Source organism: Phyllostomus hastatus, unplaced genomic scaffold (genome assembly GCF_019186645.2).
Source record: "Phyllostomus hastatus isolate PE091 unplaced genomic scaffold, TTU_PhHast_1.1 phas_contig_58, whole genome shotgun sequence".
NCBI lineage: Eukaryota > Metazoa > Chordata > Mammalia > Chiroptera > Phyllostomidae > Phyllostomus > Phyllostomus hastatus.
Genome location: NW_025333916.1, coordinates 31,609,033 through 31,633,330, shown reverse-complemented (window position 1 = coordinate 31,633,330; position 24,298 = coordinate 31,609,033). Strand labels below are relative to the sequence as shown.

Below are 24,298 nucleotides of genomic sequence, written 5' to 3'. Positions count from 1 at the left end.
CATCCAAGAGGTTTATTATGTCATTATTTAACAGTCTAAAAAATTATTACTATAATTATGCTATGAGAGTTTCATTAATAGTCTGCTCTTCACCGTGGAGCAGGCAAATAGCCATGGCACTCATTCCAACAGGTGGTGACGAGCTCGGAGAACTCTCCCAAAGTCACGCACAGCACAACCCAGGGATTAGAGAAGACTAAGGGGGTGTTTTGTTTTGTTTTGTTTTGTTTTGCTCTGCTTTGTTTTGTTTTCCCCAGCCAATAACCTGACTACATAGAATCTGGATTAACCACTTTTAAAACCAAATACATATCCTAAAATTTTGCAATCTCTAGTTGAAGTATATTGTCTTGGGTAGGTTTACAGGCTGATACTTCTCTAACAACTGGAAATACCACCTCATAGTCCATCAAGTGATATAAGTTGTAGCAGTTCACTTACGTCCTAGAGACATTTTGGAGCTATGGTGAAATACTGGGATGATACTACAGCTAGACAAGCTATTAATGAGTATCAATGCATGTGGGCTGTGATCAAAGGGGGGAATGACGAGGTAAAGTGGTTATTGCTGAAAGAGAAAGAGGGAGGAGCGGAGGAGAGGGAGGGGCGGAGGAGAGGGAGGGAAAAAGGAAGGTGGCAAGTGGGAAACTGGTTAAAATCTCTTCTTGATTCGTTTTTTTATCAGAATTCTGAACTATTTTTTCCTCTTACTTGCCTTTTCTTCCCCTCTGAATCTGAGTACCACAGCGTTAGTGGATGTAACTTGGTAATAGCTTAAAGGAGTGCAGGAACAAGGGGTTTGAAAGTAAATAATTTAATAGAAGAAAAACATCCCAAATTCATAGCTAATCATTTTCACATGATAGAGAACATTTTCTTTCTTTTTTCATTTTGTAGGAATTGTCTAAAATCTCCCTGGCTTGGGCCACCCACACAGCCCATTGAAGATGTACCCTGTCAGCAATTCAAAGTGTACGGTTTTACTACAGAGGAAAGCTGGCTGGGACCTAAAGTTGTATTTAATCTCCAAAGTTGTCAGAACACTGGTGTTACAGATGGCAACTTTTCTCCTCTGGCACACCATTTCTTAATCAATTTTTTAAATGAAAAAAAAATGTGTTTATTTTCATCTTAAAATTATAAGATATTACTAACAGGAATTAAGGAGAACACAGCTAGAGGCAATACAAAGCAGTAAAATAGGAAGGAAGCTGGGAGAACAATGACATGTTTAATAAGATCAGTATTCCATCTAAAGGAGTCTTCACTGTATCCTATCTAAACCTGAACTTCTGCCTTAAATGATGACTGACTTTACACTGAGCCCCAGAGGTCTGTGAACAAGATGAGATTTTATAATTATGAGCTCTATCTAAAGTTTATCATGTTTCCAAGTAAACTGGATGTAGCCACAACAGAAATTCAGAGTCAAACTTAGAGTTTGGTATTTGTATTCTAAAACTGCTGGGTAGTTTTGTCCTCTGGAGGAAGTGATGGCACTGAAGCAAGCTGGGCAATAGGCTGAAGTCGCCCTGGAGGGTGAGCAGAGGGTGGAAGGATTTTACGTTGACTCCAATGAGCAGAGCTCCCTTAGCCGACATGAGACATGATGCATTCTGTCCTTCAATGCATCGCACGAGGAACACATTCAGTGTCTCCCCAACCCACTAAAATTCTCATAGGAGAAGTGAAATCATCCTATTAGCCAAAATATAAACTCTGAAAAATGCAGTTCTAGGTTGAGTTCCTGCAGTTTCAAAATAGGATGAGCAGAAAACTTAGAAGATGAAACTTTAAGAGGCAAGATAAGAAGGATTATCTTTTACTAAGAAGCAGGCCATCTTGCCTTTCTCTGATTATATAATTCATTGAATTTGCTACGGAAAAAATATATGAAAAATACATACATGCATATGATATTATTAATATATCAATTTATATCTTGCCTTATTCCATAAAGGATTCTGATCAAAGGAAACAAAGCAAAATGGGCTAGAAACTGGCTGAACCCTTGGTCTCTGGAGGAAACACCAGACTGTGACTTGCTGGATTAAACCCGATCAGGAACCTGGGAAGGAAAGTCCAGTGCAAAGCTGTGGGGAGCCTGGACAAGGGAAGGAGATGCCTCAGTGTTGAGCCACGGTGCGGAGTCACCCTGTTTTGCCTCTTGATCCAAGTCAGCTCTCAGCCATCAAGAGAATTTGATCACAGCATTTAGGCGAGTGAGCTTTAACAGACGGAAGTATAAGCAACAAAGAGGTAAAGTACTTAAGCACCGTCCACCTTCACTGCCCCTTGTTTTCTTCAGGTTCCCCAGAGGAGCCCACTGAGCACAGCACCGCCCAGCCACGCCTTCCACTTCTGTCCCCACGGTCCTCTCCCCGTGTCATTTGAATCCATCATAACAAGGATGCAAAGGTATTTAAATAAAATGCTGTCTTAAATTTTGTAAATGCAAACGTAAAAATTCAGTTGTATCCAACATGACCCTGGTGTTTCTGGCATGAAACTATAGCATTTTTATACAAAGTTGTTACATCTTTTAAGGAAGGCAAAAAGTTACAAATATATGTTAGGCACACTATGTTATGTCATTTTTGATAGGCCCGTGCATAGAATCCCATGTCATCATGCTTCTAGAGAGTCATCTTAATTGCTACTAAATGAAATTTAAATTCCTAGAAAGCTGACTTACAATTCTCTTTTTCCAACCATGCAAGATCTGATCCCAAGTTCCTAGGCTACCACAATATTCTCACAACTACTCAGAATAAAAAATAAGAAGAGCTATATAGCACTTATTTACCTAGTGAGGCAAACCCTTATCTTTGTTTGGCTTGGCAGCACAAAGGTTGAAAAGTGTAATAGAAGGAAGCCTTCGTAATAAAATCCTCTAGCAAATATTTCTAATGTAGGTTTCAACAAGAAAAGCACATTCTTCACACCACTTTTTTAGGACTCAAGGGGTAGTGTTCTATTAAGACAAGTAATCAGACCACTTATTAACTTTAACTTGTAACCAGTAAACAATGGATTTGTAAAGCTATTGCTCAGTTACCAACCCGGCCAGCCCCAGGGCAGAAGGATGAGAGCCCCAGCGGGAACTCTGTACATAGGCTTCCGTTTGAATCACTGCCTCTGATCGACTTCTAGATGAAGATGACTCCAGATCCCCTGTAATCTCAATTTCCCCTCCTTCCAGCTTCTCAAAAAGCAGAAGAGAAAAAGCACATGTTCCTCTGTGTCCTGCCTACCCCAAGTGTTTGGAGCCTTCATAGAGGTGAGCTAGAGCTCAGGAAACCAAAGCATGCATCTCTTTTAAAATGTTTCTTCTGCCCTAGCATTGATTGGTCTTTCGCCAACTTCTGATCTGCCCCTTTATGGGGGAAAAAAACCCTGCATGTGAGAATGAGGAAAGGCAGTCTTTGGAAATGAAAAGGAGAACAACTTGGCAAGTCCTTGCTCCTTAGCATGATAATTCATGAGCATGGAATCTAATCCATTAGGGACTCTCACAGTAGGACAAAGGAAAAGAAGGCTTTCTGTCAACAAACACCTAGAATCTCTTACTGCAGCATTGAAAGGTGAGGTTATAAATGAGAGAACAACAACAACTGGTGAAGTTGAGAGCCAAACACAACATTAACTGGGTCACCTGGAAAAAACCACCACCTCCTTCGAGTTCAACGTCTTCCTCATGAATCTTTTTAAGGGGCCCAAGTAAGAAGATACACAGGGCACTCACACCCCACTTTGGCTCCGTCTGGCCACGACAGCAACAAACTGGCACATCGTGTGGTGAAATGCTCGAAGGGTTTCCTAGCTTCAGGCACAAAAGAAAACCACCAGGACTCTCAACTTCCCTATGCAGCTTTCAAACATATATATTACAAATCTAGAGAAGCATGAATAAGCACATTTGCATTCTTTCAAAAACTCTAGAGTTGAATAGCTTGTTTCTTTCCAGTCAGAAGTAGAGGTGAGGTAAATGTAACAAAATAATAGGTGGTTATAACGGTAGGCATTCACAGGGTGCATGCATCCTCCCTATTGAAACATAAACAAATGGACCCAAACAACAGAGCTTACGCAGAACAAAAACTGTTGCTTTATAGCAAGATATACTTCATAGAAATGACAATGGAAACTTTTCCCCCAAATAAATCTTAATAGGTACAAAATTAACCTTGGTTAAGGCATAAGGAATAGAAAAAATATATATGACAAATGCCTACTGTGTGTCAGGGCCTGTTTCCAGGCCCTCTCTACCTGAGGGTTACAGACTATTATGTGAATGTATCTGTAAGAATGACCAGAACCTCACAGCCGGTGCCTGACGCTCACCCTCAGGACCAGCAAGGCCCCAGCACCAAACCTCCCACCTAGTCGGGAACTCTGGTGATGCACTTGGAAGTGGGCCACTGAGGCTTGCAGGCAAGTCACCCAGACTCCCTCCCCCAAGCACACTGGAGGGTGGGGATGGTGGCTCTGGACAGCAGAGAAAGAAGATACGCCACAGCTTCGATCCGGGATGGATCTGGTGTTGACAGAATATGAGCACCTGCCCAGAGTGACGGAGGACGTCACCCACCCTCCTGTGTTACTGATCTGTAGCAAACAAGCTAAAACATCCAACAAACCGGCAAGTGATTTTGGTGGAGCCTTAAGATAGCAGAAAGCTTCCATTGGAGACACTGTCATAAAAGCAACTGGAAAAACCTCAGAAACCTGTATTTTAAGGTCTGTTACTTATCCTGAGGCCAGACAAAAAATGTACTTGGGAAATATACTTTCAAAAGGAGACACATTGCAGTATCCCAAACAAACCATGTTAGCAGCCGTAAACCTTCAATTGTGCCTTTATCATGCATTCACAAAGTTTCTGCTAGGGGAGAGTGGACCCAGCCTCCTCTAACTAAAGGTCTGGTAAACAAACAAACAAACAAGCAATTTTAAATAATGAGCTTTGCCCTGATAATACCCTCAGCAATTAATTCCTCTATACAACCAGTCATAAACTCTAATAATAAAATGGTACATGATGTCACATGTCCAGGGACCTTAATACATCATGTGGAACCTTAATACATGAGCAAAATCAACGCAGTATGCAAGTTCTGTGAGAGTCTGCACACTTCATGATGCATGTGCTAGAGTTCTATTTAATTACTTCTTCCTCGTAGAAATATTTCTTGAACAGTTAACATATTCCTTAAACGTGAGGCACCAACCCATCTTAGTATTATTTTAAAATAGAGTCAACATTCTAAGTTTCCCCTTAACCTTCTTTCAGAAATTCCGAGGACCTAAGGCCAGGCAAATCGATGTTAAATATCAGGAATATATGTGTCCTTCCCCAGGGGATCTTCAAATAAAAGAAAACAAGAGAGCAAAAACAAATCCCAAATCTCCCTTTTTCTTTTATTTATTATCAGTTAAATGGTTGCCCTTCACAAAGTTGTTGTGGGTTTTTTTTCCTCTATGAAATGTTAGCCATTGCAAATGTCCTCATAGTTGACTTTTACTTGGGGATGCTTTTATAGTAACAACTAATTTGTTATTGCATAACCATTACTTCTCAGGAAATATTTGGTCTTAAGCATGTTTTACTGTTCATCCTCACTTGATACCGATATGCTTGTTCAAGATAAATCTGCCTCTGGTACTTGTCAGGGAATTTTATAATTCTGAGTTGCACAAAGTGAAGGGGGTATTGATTACTCACCATATCCAGGAATGCCTCCTAAAGGGGAAATTATTCACGTGCATCATATTTGCAGGTCTTCTCTCATCGGTGTTTTCCTGGTCTCTTATGTTACATGTAGTGATTTTCACGGATGAATTCCAACTCTCCTGTGTGAGCAGCTATCATGGGCAATTATTGCAACAAGTATTGAATTCCAAAAAAATACCCCCCAAAAACAAAGAACAACAAAAAAAGCCCTTCTGGGGTTTGAAGAAAGAAACATCACAGAGCACTGCAAGTAGGAGTCCATCCATTTAGGTTCTACTAATTAGTCAAAAACACTAAAATAACCAGTTCATTCGTTTATCCTAAATGGTGGCAAATATTGTCCTGGTAAAAATCCAACTGCCTAGAGTGTAAATTAATGCATCCTTGCAAGAAGGACTCTGGAATGTGGAAAAAAGGGAGTCAAAAGACAGTTTCTTGTTATCCTTGTTAAAGACGTATTAGAAGGGAAGTGGAAAACTTCAGGTTGCTTTGCCATGCTGTCCTTTAGAAATGAATATTGCTTTTTCTTCTTTCTTAGGCACATATTCATGTGTGGTCACTTTAACGCAGTGCTGCCTTCTGAGACGTGTCGGACAAAGACCTGGGCAGAGGGGCTAGAAACCATGTACAATCAAAGCCAACTTCTTCCCCAAATCTCAGAATTGCTGGTTTTCAACTGCAAAAGTAGGAAGGCAATGAGCAATTTCTGCTTTGCAGGGCAGGAATACCATCAGTTACCATTATGACTTCAGAAGGTGGTGTCATGAAGAAAATTCATCTCAGCTGCCTAACCCCACAGTAAGGCTGTCTGCTCTCTTTAAGTAAAATGACTAAGCTATCGATCCTTTTTGCTGCAGAAACCCCTTTAATTTGTTGTTATCAAAACCATGTGCGGGGTTTTCATATTTTGCCTTGTTAAGAAAATGAATTTCACAGCTGCGAGTCAGACGTTGTCCAAGAATTTCTTTCCCGCTGCCTTTCTTCTCTCTTTTCTCTTTTTTGTCCCCTATTCAATTCCCCAATAGGTGTCATTTACTCTGGTGCTCTGACATCTGAAAGATTCTCATGCCCAAGCCATACAGACCTTGCATGCTTTTAAAACACAATGGCAACAGGCTCCTGCTGGGGTCCCCCAGCGCCGAATTTCCAGCAGAACCTTTGGAGTCGTCGCAGCCGCCTTGTCTGCCCTGGGCTGTGCCGCTCCGAGCAGCTCAGGACACTTGCAGGCTCCGTGGTCCTGTACATTAACTCTGCAGCAGCCCTACCGGCTGCAGAGACTGCTGCCTGACAGGGGATGTGCTGGCGTCAAGGGGGCCCTCTAGGTGGGTTCCCGGACACTGCAGCACGCCTCGCTCGCCTCCAAGGAGGAGCCAGTCAAAGGGGTTAAAGGAACAGCTCGTCCTGAAAGCGCTGATTTCCTCCAGTAAGAAATTAGCAGGCAAGACAAGCAAAGTAAACGGTAAAAAAAAAAAAAAAAAAAGCTGTAAATGAGCTCACGGGGACTTGACACTTTGAACACACAGATATTACAGAGAGGGTTTTAGTTTGTTTTTGTTTTTCCTTTCTTTCCCAATGAAAAGAAAAAGGAATAAAAGAAGTCACAGAGAATTGGCAGATGAGGAGGTTTGGTCACTTTGACTCCTTTTCCTTTTTATTTTTTTAAACAGATATATTGGGTTGGGGATATTTTACTAACTTGATGTTTGTAACCATTCAGCTACAGATGACCACACGGTAATTGTTGGACAGGAAATCTGCCAGTTGTGCGGAAGTCAGTTACACTTCAGTTGCAATTGCGCATGCTTTGAAGCTGCTTGTTTGATGAGGGTGTGTGGCTTTGAGGAGTGCTAACACAAACATTGCATTTACTACTGTTGATATTTTGCTGTTCCCTAAGCGTGCTCTTTTGTTGTAAAAATTCTGTTCAACAATCCCCTGAAAGCACCCCATCATTGTTGATGCCATTTTGGAGCAAAAATAAAATAGTAAACTCTTGTGATAGTAGGTTGGCACTTAAATGGTGCTTGTTGGAAATCACTAGGAGAAAGGACTTTATACAGTAGCAGTGTACTCAGTATTAATGTATCACTTTTAACTTAGGTATTTAAATAGCCTGCCATGCAATTGCTTAATATTAAATGGAATACTGGTAACATTTAATACACTATGCTGTTATCTTCAGTTAGAATTTCCCCAGTGAGGCCCTGTCATGGAGAAAATATTACCCAGAGGTAGGGCTAAGGTGGGCGTGGATTTTCCATAAATTCAAAACAAGGTATAAATGAATTTAGTCTTGAAAACTGCCATGATTTTGGGAGTTTTCATTTAATTGAATGATGATACTATGCTGATGGAAATATTTCTGGGAGGAGGGAGAATCAAGTGATTCCTTTAAAAGCAGTTGGAACTTACAGATTCAGAAAGATGCTACCACAGCTTAAAAGGAACTTGCAAATACATGTTGGGATTTCTGGTAGCTCAGGCAGTGTCCTCGTGACCTCCTCTTTCTAAAAGGAATAAATCTCTTCCATGAGGGCATTTGTAATTTGAATCAGAAAATTTCAGTCAGAATTTTGTTTAATAAGCTTTGAGTGCTCTGAATCAAGCATCGCAGAGTGGTTCAAAATTTGATACTGTGTTATATATTGAAATATTATTATTTAAGGGCAAGGGACACTTAACATATCTTGGGCCCTGTGCTAAGTGCTTTACATTATAATCTTACTAATCCTCATAACAACACTATGAGGTAAGAATTGTTATTCAGTCTGTTTACTGTTGAGGAATTTGAGACCTACAGAGATAAAGTAGCTTGTCCAAGGTCAAACATCTAGTAAGAGTCATGATTTGAACAGGGAAAGTCTGGCTCCAGAGCCTGCATGCATTACCACCATATCATTGCTCCTCCATGATAATAACACCACCTTGCACTAGTGTTGTGCTTTCTGAGAAGTTATCTTTACAGGTATTTTATTTATTTTAGCCTTACAGAATCATGCTGAGGAGAGAGTATGACACTCATTGCGAAAATTTTGGAAATGAATCTCCAAAAAGATATTATTTGTTCACCATCGTGCATCAGGTTAGCAGTAGCTATCGGAAGAATTCAGGTTATTTCACAGGTTAGTGCTCTTTGATGACGATGATATGACAATGGACATCAACCCATTTCAAAACCAATACTTAGTTCTTACACCATACAAAAGAGTAGGGCTCCCAGAAAAGTACCCGATACACAGATTTAAAAAATTATGTAGAAATTTAGTTTCTCTTATAATAGATATGAATTATTTGAAATTTTTGATATTTTTAGTCTATTCTGTTCTTCTCTGTCCTTGTGCCAACGTGATGCCTATGGGTGATAGGACACCAAGAGTATCTCCGAATTTATCTCCGGTGCTACACGGTTCAACATCCCATACTTGTCAGCCATGTCTCTATTCAAGGGCAATAACACAAGTGAAGTACTTTATAAATAAAAAATACAAATGATTTAGTCATTACTTTACTAAAGGAGATATAAAATTAAAATATATTTAAACCAAGAGGAAATTTCAACTGAATGTTTTTTAAAGTGAACATTTCTTGGCATTTTATTTCTATTTTTACATATGCAACCATCTAGAATAAGGTATAACAAATTAGAATGAAAGGGCACACAACTGAGAAACTATGATAAATAGTAGAAAGGCCAAATGTCTGCCTTTGGGATAACAAAGGAAAATGTAATTCATTTCACAGTTCAGGGGACCAAGACTACACATCCACAAACAATCCTAAATCGGGTATTTTGAAAACTCAAGGCAACAGATATAAAAGAATAGACTTGATTAGAGAATGGAAATAGCTTAGTTATGGCATTTTAATCTCATGTATATTAGAAGCAGGGTCTTCAGAGTTTTGACCACTATTCTACAAACTGATGCTTCTGTAGAATTAATATTTTACAAGTGTATTGTCTTGAAACAACATCTGGGCAGAATTCATAGTTTTGTAATTAAAAAAAGTTTTTAAAGATGAAAAATGTTGATGGAGTAGGGTAATACAATTTTTTTTTTCTATGGAAAAAGTAATCATCCTTTCAGGGAGCTTTTAAGAAATATTAGGAACAAGCAGCAAAGATTACTTACGGCTGATCCCAACCCCACCGTTTCTATCAGTAAAGGAGTGCTAATTATTAGTAAGGTACCATAGACTGTCATCAACTTGACGCGGTTGCTATATTCATGGTATAGCCTCAGCTCCAGTGCCACAAAGGCTGGCCTTTGTCTCTTTTTAAAAATTTTAATCCCACCCTGGCTGGTGTGGCTCAGTGGATTGAGTGTTAGCCTGTGAACAAAAGGGTCACCGGTTCGATTCCCAGTCTCAGGCACATGCCTGGGTTGCAAGCCAGCCCCCCCAGTTGGGGGAGGGAGTACAAGAGGCAACAACACACTGATGTTTCTTTCCCTCTCTATCTCCCTCCCTTCGCTTTTCTAAAAACAAATAAATAAAATCTAAAAAAAAATTAATCCTACAGCAAGCATGAGAATAATTGGTCTTTCAGGGATGAACTCAAATTAACCATCCTCATATGAGACTGATAAAAATAAATAAATAAACAGCCCTGGCTGGTGTGGCTTAGTGGATTGAGCACCCACCTGTGAACCAAAGCGTTGCTGGTTCAATTCCCAGTCAGGGCATGTGCCTCGGTTGCAGGTCAGGTCCCCAGTTGGGGGCGCAGGAGAGGCAACTACACATTGATATTTCTCTCCCTGTCTTTCTCCCTCCCTTCCTGTCTCTCTAAAAATAAATAAATAAAATATTTTTAAAAATAAAATAAACAAAATATCACTTTATTGATAATGTGAGAACTACAAACTTGGATCAAACTGTAATACCTGAATCAACATTTGAATGAAAGATTATTTATATTCGGGCAACTCAGAATCAGAGTTGTATTACCTTACTAGTCAGTGTCCCCATGCCCTTTTCCAATAATGAGTCTTTCTCTACATGGCTAGCAGGTTACGTTTGTGTGGGGGATGGTTTTCAAACTAAGTTCCTGGAGCCCTCTGGTTTTGCAAAACTGTCTCAAGACAACTGCAGACCCAAGGAAGGGCCAGGTACCTTGTGGGGTTTCAGAGCCCCTCTGCTTTTACCTGTTTTATTTCAAGGTTTGGTTTGAAAACGGCAGTCTGGTTCTTATGAAAATGCTTATGAAAGCATAATAGTAGAAATAAGAAGTTAACACTTTCTAGGCAAATTCTTAATCTTTGTATCGTCAGTTTCTAGACTTCATTCTCTTCAAACTCCTTCAATTTATATAGCTTCCTTTACAATGGGTAAAACACAAATGATTAAGTTATAGCTTTTGCTGATGCAAGCGTAATGGCACAATGAAGACACACCCTGGTCTCTGAACTTGGGTGTGTCCTAAACTCTTATCACTTATCTGATACAAAGGATGTAATTACTTAACTCACTGAGTCCCAGAGTTTCACTTTTATTTTGCTTTTAATTTTTAAAGTAGATTTTAACCTACTTTTACATATGGAAAAAGAATTCTAGGAAACTAATAAACAAAAGATAGCTGGAGTAGTTATACTCATCTCGGACAAAAGAAATTCTCTGATCACAGCATTATTAAGGATATGTCACAATATTATGATGAAAAGGTTCAGTGCAGAAACAAATTACTACAATTTCAAAACTTATATGCCTCAAAATAATAATAATAATAATAATGATAATAATAATAGTGAATATTGCCAGAACTGCAGAAAGAAGAAGGTCTCAAATTACCATCATAATATGCATATGTGGAAGGGGAAGAGTTCACCATAACTTTCTCAAACAAGAAACAAGACAAGTCAAGTAAACAACAACAACAAAACCTCCAAAACAACCTTAGCTAAATAAGAATTAGAACAACACAACAAACAAGCCTTATTGGACATATCTGAAATTGATCCAGTGATTAGGTAATTTACATTCTTTTCAAGGTCAAGTGGAACTCTTACAAAAAGTAACATAAAGCAAGTCTATACATTTTACAGAAATATTATACAAACCACACTCATTAAATACAAGACAATGGAATAACAAAAGATAAAAGTCCCTATATTAAGAAATTAAAGAAAAACTTCTGAAAATGGGTCAAAGAAGACAGTGGAAATTAAAAATATTTATAAATAAGTAACACAAACACCATATTTGGAAACCTGTAGGAATACAGCAAAATCAATAATTCATATATTGCTTTTTTGAATTTAAATAAATTCTAAAAGAAAATTTAAAGACTTAGATCCTTATTTTGGGAATAAAGACTTAAATTTAAGTGTACACCTAAGAAAGATACACAGAAAGTAGAAGAAACTAAAAAGAAAAAAAGATAAACAGAAAGTAGAAAGAAGGAAACAATAACAAGGAGAGCCAAAACTAACTCAATATAAGAACAAAGAGGGTAACAAAGAAATGCTACCCTAAGAAGTATCTGAGTCTCTAAATCAGTGGCTCTCAAACTTCACCATGCAACCAGATCACGTGGAGGGCTTGTTAGAACATGGGTTGTTCAGAGTCATTCCTAAAGTTTCTTATTCACCAGGACCTGGAAGAGACCCAAGGTTCTGCATTTGTCACAAGTCCCCACATGGTGCCGATTCTGCAGGTCCAAGGCCCAAACATTAGAACCATTGGGCTAAGTTAAGGTGCGTCTTTCTGTCGCTACCACATTTTGCTATAACTAATAGGTAATATCAATGATTGCCTCTCAAATAACTTACATGAAATAAAATTAAAACTCCTTTAGATTTATATATGAAAAAGACCTAAGCGGTGATTTAAAAATAATTGTTAAGTAACTGTCAGTTCAGATATTTTAGTCAAGTGTCCCATTCTTTCGAGAAGCTGGATAACATTTGTCTCTTCCTTTTTAAATGAAAACATTTGGTCCCTGTATGCTACATATTGGTTTTATATAAATATGCTTACATATACAAATAACTCAACATATTTTTTAGACACATTTTCTCTATTAGTTGTATAAATTTGTTCTATCTTGGGAAATAGTAGCTACAGGCACTTGGATATCTTGGGGGATATGACTTTTTCACTGAAAGCCAACAAAGCAATATTTAAAATATGTGTACTTTTTGCATATGCATGTGTACTATGGGTAAATACATGCCTTTTTTGTTTTGTTGTATTACATATATTATCAATTAATAAGCAGGTGAGAATGACATTCCAATATGTAGAATAAGCCCTGAGATAACTGCATATTCCCCACTCCTACCTCCCAGCAGGAAAAGAACATTCAAGTTCAAATCTTCTTTCCCACCCTTGCAGAAAACCCATCCCTATGGAAGGAACAGTGTCTTCTTCTGTGTATTTATAACACCAAAAACAATGTTGGCACTCAGTAAATGTTAACTGATGACCATGTTGATAGTGATGACTTTCCACTTCTGGCAAGTTCTAGCAAAATCTGAAGGCGTGCTGTTCAGCACATTTGTAACTGAAATAAGAGGAGCTCTTCATGAAGCCATGGCTTCAGATGCGGACAGTCAGGAAGCTGTGTCATGTTCTAGTGAGCTGCTAGCACATTCAGTTTCCACATACCCTCATAACCAAGGACACAACCACAACTGAAAAGTGAGAAAGATATTTATTAAACACTTATTTCGATTGCCTAAAACCAACAGATGCTTTGTTAGGAATTTTCTTGGTGTATCTGATACAGTAAGTCATTTTGGTTTCTGTGGCCTCAGCTTAAATCATATTTTAAATAATAAATAAATGAATTTACAAGAAAAATTTCCTATCATGAAACACAATACATTCCATAATTGGTATTATTTAGAATGCTGGCTAAATTCCACTTTTAATATTTATGGAAGTGGAAATGCTAGATTACCTAATGCTAGAATACAAATAAAGCACTTAATATTTTTCAAAAATCAAATGTGGAAAAAAATCCACAGCAAGTTTGAAAAAGAAAAAGTTGAATTTGCATTTTGTCTTGGAGTCTCAAACTATGAGTCATTAATTTCAGGTTCTGCCTTTTACTTTCTGTATAATTTTCAACAATTCAATGAACCTCTATGAGACTGAATTTCTCTCTCTGTAACATAGAAATAATAGCAAATTCATAGGTTATTATAATTTTTAACTTGTTGGGATAAAAGATAAAAAAATACTTTGTAGTGTGAAGAGAGTTCTTTAAATGTTGTTCACATATACTTTAAATCCACTCATTAGAAAATGTAATAAAATACAGATTTTTTACTTGGTAAGCAACTCACTTAAATTACAATGGAAAAAATAAAAGAAAAAAAAACTAATGAGGTAATGTTGAAAGTCCCTTCTGAAGTGGAATTATACTTCATTTTTACCTTACACTTTTCTAAAGGTTTTATATAACATTTATCTCAGTAAGACATGGAGACTCCTAGACTCACAGGAGTCCAAATATTTCTTATGTAGTAAAATAGGGCCCAGCTTCAAAATATACCCATATTTATGGAATATTGTAGATTTCCAAGAATAACTTGAAAAATATCTGAAATGTTGGTAGGTGAAAAAAAAAAGCCCAGAGGTTTGCAGAATAATATCTTTAATGTAAACTAATCAATTTAAATATTCATGTGTACATAAATCTACATTTATGCCAATGTAGAGGAAAGAACCAGAAGGATATATGCCAACCTTGACAAATTAGTTCCTTCTGATATAAGAAAGTAAAAGAGAGCCTCATTGAAAAAGGACTTTCATCTTTTACCTTACATATTTCTGAACTGATTCATTTTCTCAATACCAATTTTCTATGTTCATGTACGTAAATAACATACCAATGAAGAAAAATATATTTACTATTTATTAAGGAAGAATAGTCATTCATACTTAATATTTACATATTAGAATATAAAAACCCATGTTTCTCGTATGCATCAGATAGAATCTCAGATAGATTTTGAAAAATATAATCTCAAACCTCTAAGCTGAGCAGTCAAATTCAAGCTATTTATTCATAGTTCAACATTCTACTATTGTTATAAGATGAATTAATACTGAGTCTTAAAAACTGAAATGAATAAATGATTTATTCTTTTTCCATGCCCACGCAAACACTATGGCTGGGGCTAGACACTGTACTCATTTAGAGTTGAAACTATGCAACATTAAAGTTATCTCTACTTGCAAAATGAATCATCTTACCACATATTTTGATAGTTATTATGTATTTATTTTACTCCAACTCAAATATGTATTTGCAAACATGTAGATTTTATACCTCCTTAACTTTGATCCATCTTTGTGTTTGCTGGTATATATATGTGTGTGTATGTGTGTGTGTGTGTATACATATATATTTGCTGGTATATATATATTTAAACTTATATATATAACTTATATATGTTTTACAGAAATATATATTTCTTATATAAGATATATATAAATTATATAACATATATATAAACTTACATATATAAACACATATATATATTTAAACTTAAAATGGTCACATATTGCTCTGGCTGGCGTAGCTCAGTGGATTGAGCACGGGCTGCGAACCAAAGGGTCACAGGTTTGATTCCCAGTCAGGGTACATGCCTGGGTTGCAGGCCATGACCCCCAGCAACCACACATTGGTGTTTTTCTCTCTCTTTCTATCTCCCTCCCTTCCCTCTCTAAAAATAAATAAATAAATATAAATAAATAAATAAAATCTTAAAAAATAATTTTTAAAAATGGTCACATATCTACAATAGTAGTAGTGTATATATTTACTGGTCCAGGTAAGTGTAAGAAATTATGTTTACCTACTTTCAGAACTGGATAGGATGGACGGCTTACTATTTATAATTTCAATCTAATTATTCACTCTGTAATATTTTATGGTAATGAATCACTCTAACACCTGGGTTTTAGTGGTTTTTAAATTATAATTGGTGGGAGGGGTATATTTTCAAAGTCATTTTAATAGGAAGTTAGAAGCTGCATCAAGGTCTACAAATCAGATGCCATGTAAAACCCAAAGACCCCAACTACTGCATCCAGTACACACCTATGCTCACTCACACACAATTGACGGTTACAGAATAAAGTGAAAGCAAATATGACTATGATGTTTGCAAATTATACATGTGTAATATAAGCATTACATACACATGTACTTTGACGTTTTGTATTTACTTTATGGAGACATTGCTACTCCTTTTTTATCCCAGTTACCTTTGATGGCTAAAGACTGTTCTTAGAATGTGAACACTATAGGGACACTGGGACTTTTCAGTCTGCTTGTTCCTGCTGCATCTCTGGGACCTAGAATAGTGTCTGGTGCATAGTACATGCCCAATGAAATAGTTGTTGAGTCAATGATTATCATACATAAAAAATTACTGAACCAAACACAGTTATTTACATCTGCCTACAGTTCCTTCCTGTACAGAGCTTGCCTTCCTGACACTCTGACTCTGTAAAACCTGATTGCTATAGGTATAAATACTTGACCCACTGCCACCTGATTCATTCACTGTGCAGCAAAAATTACTATTCTACATTTGGGATGTGGATGGTCACAAGAAAAGCAGAGACTCTAACCAGTTCCAGGTGGGCTTAAACTAAAAAATCATATAGATTTAGGGACTGAAGTTGCCATTTGGGGTCAAGTGCAAACCGATATCTAAGTAAAATATAGCAATTACAGAGAAACAAAGAGTACAAACAGAGACAAATGGAAACAGATGATTGGATGGCCACAAAAAGCAGTAGTTGCCTCAGTTCTCAAGTTTTACAAAACTGACAAGGCCCAGTTATATCGCTTCTGTGAATTTGGTATCCTTATGATCACTATAGTCCCCCTTTTTTACAGAAGCTTGCCTGAGTTCATTTCTTTTTCTTGTAATCAAAATCTTGACTAGACAAGTCACCACATAAAATTTTTTTCTATTGATAAGTCAGTCTTTTCCTTCCCTTTAAAAAGAAAGCAATGTAAAATTAATGCTACATTGTAATATTGACTAGCCATGGTCAATTAGCACGACATTGAGTTAATGGTCACTCAATCAAGAGGCCTAAATTAAACACACACACAGGAACTAACAATTAGTGGAGCTACATCTCCCTCCACATCCAGAGGTTCCGGAGACAGCGCTCGCTCTCTCTCTCTCTCTCTCTCTCTCTCTCTCTGACTGATGTCTGTTACACTTGATAGTCAAATGTGAGCTTATTATTTTTCTCAAACTGCTTTCATCACTTTCTTCACTGAATGTTAGCTTTTTAGATAAGGAGGCAAAAAACAGAGAAAAAGAGAGATTGACAAAAGGTGCGGGAATACTATTTTTACGAGCTTTATGGAGCAAGAGGATTTAGTCCTCGAATGTCATGATTCTTCTTTTAGAAAGAAAAAAGGACATGCCTGTGATGTTTTAAAATGATTATTTAAACTTTTAAAAGTTTTAAAATGCATGAAAACCAGAACTCAATATTTTAGAATAATAGTTTTAAATTCCTTGAGATATAATGAAGTAGAACATTCCTTGCATGTAAGCACAAAATAAACTCAAGGCTGGTTATTAAATCCTAGTGACCATTATAGACAGATAACCTCTCCTAGGTTTTTATAGCCTCTGCTCTGCTCTTTTTAATTTTCTGATGTGGGGGTGAATCCATAATGCTGAGCCCTCGAAACTATCAACTAGCCTGCCTCTCTCTGTAATTGGCATATTCTGTCCTTAAAAACATCACTATACACCATACAGATCACTTAATAGATACAAATGGGCAAAACATAAACAACCCAAGTCCCCAACTGAATGAGACAGAAAAATGTGAATATGAAATTCAGCTGCCTAGCTATTTATCTTATACTTTTCTCTACAGAAATCACATTATAAGTGGGAAAGACTTCAATGTAGAATGTAACATGATTTCCTTTGTTGCTCTTAGTCCCAAGGTTTGTAAAATGGATGAAGATATCAAAGAACTTCAATTTCTCCTGCCAAATAAAGTAACGTCTCCCCCTTCTCCCTCTCCCCAATCATTTTTCACTGATGAGAGGCACAGACCATTGGAGGTGGGGCTGCCGCTGCGCATTCTGTTGGGGGTTGAGTATTTTTGCTCAGGAAGGAGAAGGGTCAAACCACTACCGCAGCCCTGAATCCCTGGTGGCCTCTGCTTATGCAACAGATGGTGGTTTTAATGAGTAGAAGACAGTCCTGAACTCTCAGTTCAAAGGTGTCTGAGGGAGCAAGGGGTGAAGACAGACCAGAGAAAGTGAAAACAGTGAAGTGGGACGGAAAGGCACTGCTATCAATACTCCCTTTCCCAGTTCCCTCAGTTTTCACGACTTACTGCAGATCTTTGAGAGGCTTCTAGCGGAGCACAGGTGTTTTAAAGATTAGAACATTTGTTAAAAGGTGTAAATAATTTCCCTCTCAAATTTTAGTGAAAGAAAGGAGAAATATGCAAGGAGAGACATGAAGGTGATGTGGTGCTGTCCAGATGTTTTAAAAAACTGTGAAAAGTTATTAATGTTGGGAACCTCGCTGCCTAGTATCAGAAGCTGTAACCCCCACCAGGGCTAAGGCTGAGGGAATGACCTTGGACCATAAGCCAGCAAGGAGACAAAAGCTTATCTCCCTGGCAGGAGCACCGATTCTGCTCCTTTTACTTCACCCTTCCTGGCCCCCAATGCTTGGTCGGTTAGCCAATGATGGGTAAGAGTCCCCAAGGGGGGAACGACCTAAGACAGGCACGATCACGTGGGAGGTCTTTAAGAAAGGACTTTGGGGGCTATAGCAAAAGGGGGTGATGGACCCTTGCTCCTCGGTTTTGACATAGCCTGAGTGCTCATGTCTGCGAGAAAATCTCCTAATCTCTTGGCTGCCTTACTTCCCTTGCTCCACTTAAGCCTGAAACAATGACAGAGGGTGGTGCAGCCCTGTGCTGGAAAGGGCAGGTTCTCCAGGCCTAAGAAAGAATATGTAAGGGTCCATGGAAGAAGTAAGTTTGTTCTTTAAAGTTTTTTACAGTTCTTTTGGATCTGACTCAAAACAGGCCCTCAGACTTCCTTGTTACCTATTGTTTGATCCTTACTTCCTAGCAATGAGTAATGAGCTTTACCTGAATTCTTATGAAAACAAAACCAATAAAAAGCCTCTCCGGAGGGGGAATGCGGCACTCTCACCACCAGAAAGAGTGGCCATTCCGTTCCTACTTCCCCACAGGACCTGGTTGTCTCTGTGTATGTCTTTCTCGTGTGTCGACGAGCCATCTGCAGCGTTCCGCGGTCACTGCCGGTCGGTGATCGTGTCATATTAATATTGTAACAAAGCCATTGAGAATAAGGACATGTGGTATGTATTTAAAACACATTATATTTTGGTTTTTCACTATCCTGATAAGTTTTATTTATAGAGAAAGTTCTTGTGACTTTTCTGGACACTTTTAAGCAATAGAGAGCTTCATGCTCACTTTAAACCATCATCTCAAATTCTATCAGAAATTAGAATGTCCAACCCAAACTGTAATCCAAAATTCCAAACTTGATTTAACTCACATCTCCTCCTTGCTTTCACCTGGGCCCACATAGGTGAGCAGTTGGGGCAGGGGGTAGGGTTGGTGTTTCCCCTTCTTTGCTACCCTGACTTGCCACCTATTGGTATTGACTGCTCTGCAGTAGAGAGCACGGAGAGAGACTGGAAAACACAGGGATATTTTCCCCTTGAATTGGCATTGTCATAAGATGGCATCTTGCATTCCTGGCAGATGTTGAAAGCTTCCTCTTTGTCTCTTGGGCACTTTTGTGGGTTCATCAGCTGAATCCCTGCTGGGATCCCTGGCTGCAAACCCTGTGACTCAGAGCTTTGTTTTCAGAGTGCCGCTGGTTAATCAGTCCCCAGCAAGCCCTCGGCTTCCTAGTGGCCAAATCCCGGCAAATACTTGCTGTTGGAGTCCAAGTGCCTTTTCCAGATGGTCCTCTTGGGAAGGACACAAAATGGTTCAAGGCCAGCTCTCTCTCTAGTGTGATGTACATCTGGTTCACAGGGGAAACATCCCACCACTAAAGCCTCTTTCTCCTGGCTTGATGTCACCGAGATCAGCACAGCCCCCTCTGAGGGGCGGTAAGACTAGACTCACAGCACTACCCACTTCTCTTTCTTAAAAACAAAAAGACAACAAAACACCTTTTTGCAAATTACTTTTTCTTTTTCCTCTGAACTCTTTTATAGTCTGCATCTGAGTTAAAGCCACCTGTGTGAATGGCTTCAAAGTTATGAAACCGATTCTTGGCCACCTGTTTTGAAAACCGGGATTTAGTACTCGAGCCTCACTGTGGGGTGCAGCTCCTATGGTATCTCATTGCCTTTGCTGAACCTTCAGTTTTAACATTGTTACGATCTGATAACATCACGGCTCTTTTACCACTCTTGGTAATCTACTCAATATCCATCCACCCTCCCTTCTTTCTAACTGGCATGTACCCAGTTATTTTTGCAGAAATCCATGTTTGGAAGCAGCTGAGTACTCAAGAGAAAGTGACCCCATACCCAGCCCAGGGGTAAATCCTGAACAGTCTAATCCCATTTGCTGGCCAGTAATTTGTTTATGTTTTAAGACCAAAGCTAGCCAAAGATGTAGAAGGAAGTCAGCTGAGATGATTTCTAAAGGTTTTCATAAAAGAAGAAGCACAAGGTAGAAGGCGTTTGTTTTCAGCTCTTGGACTTGGTGCCTGGCTAGGGCCACCCTGTCGTGACAACGAGGGGAGTCAGTCTGAGCCAAAGGACAACAAAGCAAAACTTAGATGTTGTGTCTGAACCTCTTAGTAACCATCCATGGAACAGCCTACTTCGAAACTTCATTTGATAAAACCAGGCGTCTTCCTTATGTGTTCACATTAAGCCATTGAGTCGGGAGCTCCAAACGTGCACAGAACGCTGCTTCCCCGAGACCACTCACCAGAAGTGTTCACTGGGATTACAGTCCAAACACGGGCACCTCTCAACTGGTAATCCAATTAGCAGAGAAAAAGCTTAGGTTTTCTCACTTTTGGTTTCTTCTTTGAATAACTGGTGGGTGAGTTCATCTGCCACAAAACCTCTTTAAAATGAGATGTTTAAATTATTTCTCAAAGTTGCAATCACTATTATTGAACTGAATCAACAGCAGTGATGACACCTGCGATAACAAACGTAAACAAAAACAAACAAAAAGGATGTGTGCAACTTGCAAATCCATCACTCATCAGCAGACTTGGATTTCTCCTGGCGTTCTTGGGGAAACCCAAGAGGTTTCCAACATTCCATGGCACTGCTAGCATCCAGGGCGATGACCGAATTCGAATTGCAGAAAACAGGAGATGGTGTGTGTGCCAAAAACCCCTCGGCAAGTAAATCATTTTATGCCAAATTCCATTTAGAGGATCAAGCAAGGACCTACTTTGCTATCTCATATTATAATGTTCATGTGCTCTCATTAAATCACTTTCAGAGAAACACTAGGTGACTAATTTGTGACAATGATATGTCTGTGGACTAACACATTCATAAGAACAGCAGAATAAATAGCTAATTTGTAAAGTACCAGATGGAATTACTAAAAGCTAGTGACCTAAGCTATCATAATTGTCTCTTATACTCCAAGAAGATACTTCTAGTAATCTTACAACTCCCATCTTGGCTTTCAGATACATAGGCGAGTCCTCTTCCCATGAAGGCAGGTCTCTGATACTTGAATACCTTGCTACGGGGAGGGCGTGCTGCAAGGTGAGGCTCTGCTTTTTAAAATCCCATTGTCTGAATGGCATCTGACAATGAGGGACCATTCACCTTAACTCTTCTCCCTGTTGTTGCTGCTGCTCTTTCAATGTTCTTTATTTAATAGCTCACAAGCATGGGGTGTTGGGAACCACCCTGCCTGGTATCAGAAGCTGTAACCCCCACCAAAGCTAAGGCTGAGGGAATGACCTTGGACCATAAGCCAGCAAGGAGACAAAAGTTTATCTCCCTGGCAGGAGCGCCACTTCTGCTCCTTTTACTTCACCCTTCCTGGCCCCCAATGCTTGGGGGCCAGGAAGGTTAGCCAATGACAGGTAAGATTCTCCAAGGGGGGAACGATCTAAGACAGGCACGATCATGTGGGAGGCCCCCAAGGAAGGACTTTGGGGGCTACAGCAAAAGGGGGTGATGGACCCTCGCCTCTCGGCTTTGATAAAACCTGAGTCCTCATTGTCTGTGAGAAAATCTCCTAATCTCTTGGCTGCCTTAGTTCCCTTGCTCCACCTAAGCCTGAAACAATAACAGGGTGGTGCAGCTCTGTGCTGAAAAGGGCGGGTTCCCCAGGTGATCAGGCCTAAGAAAGAATATGTAAAACCCTGTGAAGCCTGCTTTGTTTAGAATGCTCTCAGTTGAATGATAAGGGTCCAGGGAAGAAGTAAGTTTGTTCCTTAAAGTTTTTTACAGCTCTTTGACCCTGACTCAAAATAGGCCCTCAGACTTCCTTGTTACCTATTGTTTGATCCTTACTTCCTAGCAATGAGTAACGAGCTTTAACTGAATTCTTTTGCAAACGAAACCAATAAAAGCCTCTCCGGCGGGGGAATGGGGTGAGCTTCCCACCAGAGAGAGTGGCCATTCCATTCCTACTTCCCCACAGGACTCGGTTGTCTCTGTGTATGTTTTTCTTATGTATCGACAAGCCATCTGCAGCGTTCCGCGGTCACTGCCAGTCGGCGATTCTGTCAATGGGGGTCAGATGTGCGTTCTGCCCCCTTTTCCTCTCTCCACATGCTCCTGCTCACTGACGCAGGCACAGAGTCTTCAGTACTTTTGACATCATCTTTTCTATTTCTTTTCTTCTTTTTCACAACTCAATCCAGGAACGACTTTATCCCTCTTATCATTTGACTCGTCCTCCCTACTTTGGTCCCCACCCAAAGCTTGAGATTGATAAACATAGGCCCCAAGTTTGGTATTTCTGCATTACATCTCCTTAGAACCCCACATGAAAACTAGCAAATGTGTGCAGCTACGTTAATAGAGTTTTTTTCTGAAGAAAGCATGGGTTGGTGGCAGGGGCACAGGTTTTCAGTATCACCGGACAGACCTGAGATCTCTCACCACTTCGTTTGCCTTGGACTCATTCCCCAACCATCACTGAACCTTATGTTTTTCATTGGAAAATAACACAGATACATATTTTTTAGATTTAACTGGGATGCATTAGAAGGTATAGGTAACCACGTGGCATGTATAATGTTTGTTTCCCATGCCCTCCTCAAATGCGTGTCCTCTAACCTGCTGACCCCGGCAGTGGGAGTGTCACATGGGAGAAGAAGGGAAACAGTGCAGGAGCATGAAGGAGCCGAGCTCTACTGGCTTCTCCAGCAATTACTGATGTGAAGTCGGCAGAGTGCACTATAAACACAACCATGGTGTGGTTCTGGTAACATTTACATTCTGGAGAGTCTATAAAGTCATCAGAATAAGACCAATAACCCAAAAGAAAAATGAGAAATGAATGCAAATAAGTGTCAGAGAAGGACAACTACAAAGGGCCAATGGCCATTTGAAAAGCTGTTCAGTCTCATTGGTAACCAAAGAAATGAATTAAAACTACCATGAGCTATTTTGCCTATCTCGTTGGTAAAAAATAAAGACTCAGAATGTCCATTGATGGGAGGGGATCGGAACAGGGACACCTTTACGCGGTTAGTGGGGCCATGGGCTGGGACAGACTTTATTGGAGCACTGTGAGGCAGGCTTCTTAAAGTGTAAAACACACATACCATGTGGTTTGCAGGTATCGATCCTATGAAAGTGATTGCTCACGTGTAAATACACACACACACACAAAGATATTCATTTTGGCATTATTTATAATAAAAAACTCTGTTTCTGCTCTCCAGCCAGATGCTGTGTTCTTGGAGACACCACACCTTTCTTCTTCCTCCCTGGGGACTAACGAGTCCCCAGACGTGTACTAGGCATGAGGATGCTTAAAAGTGCACATTGACTAACAAGTGGCCAAAATATTTCCTGTATTAAGATAATGTATCTTAAATAGATACATAACATTTGTAGGTCAACTGCTGTCCTCAAAAGTAAAAATAAGTGTTTAATGATTGGTAATCCAAAGTTTATTCTTTTTTACTATTTATTTAAAATGATTGGAATGCTTTATATATAATTGGCTGTTACTCAACTTTCCAATCTTATGTAAATCTTATTTTATATTTTGACTTATACTTTTTATTATTTTGATAGCTTGTTTCTAAAGGCTTAACATAACACTGTCATTATAAACCAAACTTGATTTCGTTTACCCTAGGAGTACAAGACTTTTCAAACAAAGGTTTAAATGCTTGTTACTACAACTCCTGAGCCATGCTCTTCCAACTAGAATTTAATTTTCTTGCAATATGGGTTGGGGACAGGGAAGATGGTATCTCTCAGATACAAAGACCATGCTGCTGACATCATCAGCAGAATGTACCTCTGGGTCTCTGGACCAGGGGTGGGATTGAGTCTCTTCAGTCATACCACCTAACTAGAGTGCCATGCATTAATTAGTGAGCTGTCT

At 39.1% G+C, this 24,298-nt stretch overlaps 1 protein-coding gene across 5 annotated transcripts in view; it reads right to left on the bottom strand.

Moving 5' to 3' along the window:
• The window catches only part of PDE4D (phosphodiesterase 4D), a 1,296,708-nt gene that overhangs the window by 502,376 nt on the left and 770,034 nt on the right, over positions 1-24,298 (bottom strand). The window contains exon 1 of one of the 5 annotated variants that reach the window (XM_045847961.1): positions 5,726-6,997. The exons of the other annotated variants lie outside the window; for them this stretch is intronic. Coding sequence (XP_045703917.1) covers positions 5,726-5,772 — 47 coding nt within the window. The 5' untranslated portion in view covers positions 5,773-6,997. Of the gene's footprint in view, positions 1-5,725; positions 6,998-24,298 lie in introns of those variants that run through there. 5 annotated transcript variants of the gene reach the window in all.